The sequence below is a fragment of the Orcinus orca genome, chromosome 5 (assembly GCF_937001465.1).
Source record: "Orcinus orca chromosome 5, mOrcOrc1.1, whole genome shotgun sequence".
In the NCBI taxonomy this organism is placed as follows: domain Eukaryota; kingdom Metazoa; phylum Chordata; class Mammalia; order Artiodactyla; family Delphinidae; genus Orcinus; species Orcinus orca.
Window position 1 is genome coordinate 72168842 of NC_064563.1, and position 6537 is coordinate 72175378.

At 33.7% G+C, this 6537-nt stretch overlaps 1 protein-coding gene across 1 annotated transcript; it reads right to left on the minus strand.

Annotated features, from left to right (window-relative positions):
• Positions 1–3158: 3158 nt before the first annotated feature.
• Positions 3159–6279, minus strand: LOC101283686 (probable E3 ubiquitin-protein ligase HECTD2). Its single transcript, XM_033403712.2, is given in 1 exon segment — positions 3159–6279. A coding segment is annotated over 1 exon segment (1098 nt). The 5' UTR covers positions 5578–6279; the 3' UTR covers positions 3159–4479.
• Between the last annotated feature and the right edge of the window lie 258 nt (positions 6280–6537).

Genomic DNA, 6537 nt, shown 5'->3' on the forward strand with positions numbered 1-6537 from the left:
CAGTACCAGGTACTGTCAAGAATGTGGAGCAGCTGGAATATTCATACATTGTTGGTGGGAATGCAAACTAGTATAGACATATTAGAAATCAGTTTTGTCACAAAGTTAGATACTTATCATTTGACTCAGAAATCTCGCTCCTGTGTATTTACTCAAGAGAAAGAAAATACGTGTTCACAAAAAATCCTGTATGGGAAATTTTATTGCATGTTGATAATTGCCAAAAACTAGAAACAACGCAAATGTCAATCAACTGTTAAATGGATAAACAAACTGTGGAACACCATGGAAAGGAATTTTATGCAGCAATAAAATGGAAGGATTTACTGATGTATGCAACACATGGATGACTAACAAATACATGACTCTAAGTGAGAGAAGCCAGATTCAAAAAGCCACAAATTGTATTATTCCATTAACATGATGTTCTGGAAAAGTCAAAACTATAAGTTTTTTTTTAAATTGCTAACAGCAAATATTTATTCATGATTGAAGCCAAGAAGAATTTATAAATGCATTTTAATACCTTGCTTATAAAATAACATTTCACCTTTTCAAGCTTGTAAGGAATACAGGAAGGCTTTGATGTGTATATCTATCTATCTAACAAAAAAAGAACAGTGGTAACCATGGGCTGGATGTGGGAAAAGTAGGTTGACAAAGGAACATTTGAGAAATTTGGGGAGGTGATGCAAATGTTCACTATCTTTAGTGTGCTAGTGGTTACACATCTGTGTGCATTGTTAAAAATCATAGAACTGTACTGGGAAAAAAGAAAAATTTATTGCATGTAAATTATAGCCTAATAAACCTGACTTAATTTTTTTAATTTCTTTTTTTATGGAGGTCTCATACATATTTGTGGGGCATTTTTCTTGAATGCTTTATATTTTTGTTAGCATTTTAGATAGTATATTTTTTAATTTCAGTGTTGAACCATTTATTAAAGCATAAAGTTAGGGTTTATTTTTATGATATCTGTTAAGTTCCAACAAACTTGCTGAACTGTTACATTATTTTATTTTTCAAATGCTTTTGAATTTTTCTCTGTGCACAATTATCTCATTAGTGGATTATAAACATTTTGTTTATTCCTCAAAAATTAAAAAAACAAGGAAAGTAAAGCTCACAGGCTATTTATCATTTACTTAAGTCCACAGGGCTTGAAAGTGCCAGAACCATAATTCCAACATTGTTCTTTCAAATGTAAATCTCAGAGCATTCTTTAATTCGTGTTTTACTTTTATTATTTAATTGCTTTAATTATTTTATTTCAGGCATTTGTATTGGATGTGTATTGTTTGGATATCTCATTTATGCCAGTTCAGCACCTATTTTCTATTTTCTAATAATAAATTCTCAATTTCCATCAAGAAAACACCCAGTGCTGCACTCCATCTGTGACTTTTGGTGGGGTTGATGCATGCATATCTGATCAAAGCAGCACATGTGCTGTCCACAATAAATGGTTTAGGGATCAACACATGACTTACTCCAGGCTTATCATTCAATCTTCAAATTTTAACTGGACATATAAAAGGGAGGAGCACTCTTTCCACTAGGTTTACAGTGCTATAGAATATCAGTGTGAAGCTTTCACACTGCTCTGTGGGGAGAATCTCCCTGAGGATGAAGCCAGACCACAGGAAAGCAGAATCAAGGGGCAGAGACAGAATTATGATGGCATCTTTGATTCAATTTTCCTGAAAGCCAAATTTGTCCCTGGACTTTTCATTATGTGAAATAATAAAATTTTTGCTTGAACTGGTTTGAGTATGAAAGTATCCTCTGATATATTGAAGCATAAAATAAAACACTGATCTGGAAACTGAGAGGTCTCACATGTAATGCATGGTATCAAGGACCTCACAGACTTATAAAGAAGAGAAAGAATGCACATAAATTTGTAAATTTATTATGATAATAACTCTTTTCCATTGCCTCAATGTCGGATTACCTCACTTTTGAGACCATTTGTAAGAATAAATTGTATTAGATAAATGTAAGTCATTCCCTCATTCAAGCCAAGAAGCAATAATACTTTCAATTCTACCAAATACAGGGAGAAAAAAAAATGAAGTAAATCCTTATCTGAGTAAGGAGATGTCGTCCTAAAAAACTCAGTTTCAGATTTTATTTAATGCCATTGACATATTTTTGGACGTACTTTATTTCAAAATCTAGATTCCCTAATCATTGTGAGTTTTAAAGATCAGAAGAAGACGTGATTCTAAACATTTAAAAATAAACAGCTTTAGGATCTGTGGAATAAAAGCACATGAAGATGACTGCAAGATTTGCTATCTGAAGCTGGGAATAAAACTAAGGACCTTCTCAGTGCTCACAACTCTCTCCCATTTTTGTAAATCATACTATTGTTAAATTAAAAAACTGAAGAAATAAGTGTACAAATCTATGCATTGAAAATATTATATAACAGTTTTTTAAATGCTGTAAATTGGAAATCAGTCAAAATCTATAGGCTTCTTAATCCCAAATGACATTTAACACTTTCTACCCAGCAAAAGGTTAATTAAAAGTAATTTTTAGACCATATCAATGTGAAATGGGAGAAGAAATTTAATGATATTAAGAGAGTTAAATTGTGAAAATTTATGCCTGTAAATACTGATAAAATGTCAGTCTCTGTATATATGGACAATGTATAAATTGGCTAAGATCAAGTATGTCTTTGACACATTTTTTTTTTACAGAATTGTGTTAAACCTATAGAACAATTTAAAGAGAATTGACATCTTTATAATGTCCAGTGTTACAATCCATGAACGTGAATTGTAAATCATGAATCCATTAGGGTCTTCTTTGATTTCTTTCATCAACATTTTGTGATTTTTAGGATAAAAGTCATTTACATGTATTATTACAGTTATACCTGAGTATTTTATTTTGGGGGAACAATTGTAATTTTTTTTAAGAAAAATTTGATTTCTACATGTTTCTTTTGATTTTTAATTTTTTTTTAAATAGGGATATAGTTGTTTTACAATGTTGCATTAGTTTCTACTGTACAACGAAGTGGAGCCCCCTGTGCTATACAGTGGATTCTCATTAGTTATCTATTTTATACATATTAGTGTGTATTTGTCATCAATCTTCCAATTCATTCCATACCCCTTTTCCCCCTTGGTGCCCATATGTTTGTTCTCTACGTCTGTGTCTCTATTTCTGCCTTGCAAACAGGTTCATCTGTACCATTTTTCTAGATTCCACATATATGCATTAATATATGATATTTGTTTTTCTCTTTCTGACTTACTTCACTCTGTATGACAGTCTCTATGTCTATCCATGTCTCTATAAATGATTCCATTTCATTCCTTTGTATGGCTGAGTAATATTCCACTGTATATATGTACCACATCTTCTTTATCCATTCATCTGTCGATGGGCATTTAGGTTGCTTCCATGACCTGACTATTGTAAATAGTGCTGCAATGAACATTGGGGTGCATGTATCTTTCTGAGTTATGGTTTTCTCTGGGTATATACCCAGTAGTGGGATTGCTTCTTAGTATATACAAATATAATTGATTTTTATGTGTCACTCATAAATCTTGCAACTGTGTTGAAATCTCTTAATAGTTCTAAGAATTTTTTTGTATATTCCTTGAGATTTTCGATGTAAACAATCATATCATATGGAAATAGAGCCAATTTATTTCTTTAATGTTTTTCTCACCCTATTGCACTGACTAGAACTTCTAGTTTAATAAAATAGTGAGTACAGACATCCTTACCTTATCCCAATTTTAGAGGGAAAATATTCAGTTTTTCACTGTTTCTTTTTACACCCTTATACAATCATCTTTATTGATTTGTAAAAGCTGTATACACATCTAAAACCCTGAATTTACTTTGTAAAAATAAATCTTTAGCAATAAATGGCACTATCAAAATCCCATTATTCTCAGGCTATTATGTCGTTATTTACATGCTTTTCAGCAATGGTTGAAAAGAATCTTAGAGAACGAAAGCCAGTATATCAAAAAACCCTGTAAATTGCATTTGCAATTATACTGTTGTTTAACCGCTATATGAAAATATGGCTACATGCCTTACATTAATGAAAATGTAGCTATCTGTGTTGCTACAGTGTGCTAGCAGCACACAAGCTGCCACTGGTCTCCACTTTGTCATCAGTGCATTCTTTACTGCACAATGCTTTCCCAGTGGAACACCTGTGACAAACTACTTATGGAGAATGATAAAGTGTTATAAAAAAGAGGGACTGGACCCACACCTGTCTCTGCCATCTGGTCTTTTTCTCACTCAAGCAGTGTTGTATTTTTAGAAAACCATGCCTCTACTGAACATACTTCATATTTGATTTTTAAAAAATCAGTATTTTAAAGTTGGTGTGTTTTGTCAAGGTGTTTTGAGACAGAAACATGAAAAGCTTAAAGGCACAATGAGAGGGAAGTGAATGCTACATATAAAATATATTTTAAGTCTTCTAGGTTACTCAAGTCCAAAACCTTCTGAATTTGAAATTCCAATAATCAATTTCTGTTTCAGGTCCTTTTTGTTCTTGTAGGGGGGAAGGCAAAGTTGATTGAAGCAGGTGTGGGCCACAGGCAACCAGTTAGTTGAAGTTTCATTCTTTGAGATTTTAAAGTTCAAGTCAGCCATTCCTTCTACAGGTACTCTGTCACTTCCTGTGGTAAAATGTAGCAACTTCTTTTGAAGGTCAAGAGGAAATCCAAGCACAATATCTCAAAAGTATTGTATAGTCAAGTCGGTTTTTGCATAGCCATCATACTGAGTACTTCTCTGCAGGGCGTGCATATCCAGTTCAGGACTTCCACAGACCAGAATTTCAACCTCTTCTGGATGAAGAAGCATTAGGAAATTTGAAGCACACACACTGTGAAATCCATAATAAAATGCAGCAAACTGCTTATAGATGGATTTGTTGAGAAGAAAGTCAATATAAAGCTGTACATATTCTTTCCTATTTTGATTGGTAACTGGAATTTTATCACCACCTGGCTTTAAATTATAGGACTTAATTATTCTGAATTCTTCTTGAAACACCTGAAATATTGAATAGAAATCTTCTTCAACATTGCCTTCATATGACAGGAGTTCACTTAATCCATGGGCCAACTCAGGCATAATTTGACTCAGGTCATCAGTGGTAACACTGCAGATGCCTACTGGCGTATTTTGGTCATTAGGAATGATGCGAGGGCTCAATAATTTCTTGTAGCAGCAGCGGGGGAAACGAATATCCAAAGCAATGCTGTTATAAACAGCTAGTCCCATAAGAATTCCAACCAATCGGAATCCAGAATAGTTGTCACATTTAAAGCTGCTAAACCAATGGCAGTATGAATCCTTATGATACGTAAACATGCCATAATCTGGATGAAAAATTTGTCGAATTAGAAGAAGGAACCATTCTTTAGTCAAGCCGCCTGTACCCAAACCAACTTCCCCTACAAAGGTAACTTTCAACTTCTTTTGCAAGTCTGCTCTTTTCCGGGTTAACTCATCAAGAGAATCGCTGACCAGATATGTCCACCTTACTTTCATATTTAGAAATAACATATTCATATCAGGTCTCTCTCTTCTAGATACTTTATCCACCAAACTTTGCTGTGAGAATTTCCAAAGCTCTGCCAGGTGTGGTATTCTTCCATGAGATCAATATGATCCAATGTAGAATTATAGAAATCAGTATAAGGAATAAGGGGAGGAAGAACCAAATTGTTTGCAGTATTAAGTAAAGCCAACACTTTAGATGATGATGGGATCCACCAGGAACACTTTGATATAGGTGGAAATTCTTCAGGCTTTGCAGGAAACAGGTGTAAAGAAATAAACTGCAGCAATCTCTCTACCAATTGTTTGAACCTCTTCTGGGATAATTTTTTAAACCAGTGAACTAGGAAATGATGGTCAACTTCCACTAACATAGCTATCTGTCGTAGCAAGTGAGCATAGATGACATATGTAGATGTGTTATTAAATTGAGGATTCTGTAAAAGTATAAAATATGCTCTAAGATAATCTTTTGTTCATGGACTTTTCCATTCTTGTAACAGGCTGTTAATGATTCCCTTTAATATTGTCTTCTGAATGTCTTGAGGCTGCTAGTATTGGAGGGTCTCCTGCAGAGGTGGTGGGTGGCTCTGTCTCACCATGAGGACAAGGACACTGGCAGCAGAAGTTCTGGGAAGTACTCCTTAGCGTGAGCCCTCCCAGAGTCAGCCATTAGCCCCACTGAAGAACCCAGGTAGCCCACTCTGTTTTTAATTAATTTATTTCTATTGAAGTATATTTGATTTACAATATTGTGTTACTTTCAGGTGTCCAGCAAAGTGATTCAGTTATATATATATATATATATATATATATATATGTGTATATATATATATATATATATATATATAAAATCCTGGACTTTTGCTTGTTGGGAGTTTTTAAATTACTGATTCAATTTCCGTCCTGGTAATTAGTCTGTTCATACTTTCTATTTCTTTCTGATTCAGTCTTAGGAGATTGTACCTTTCT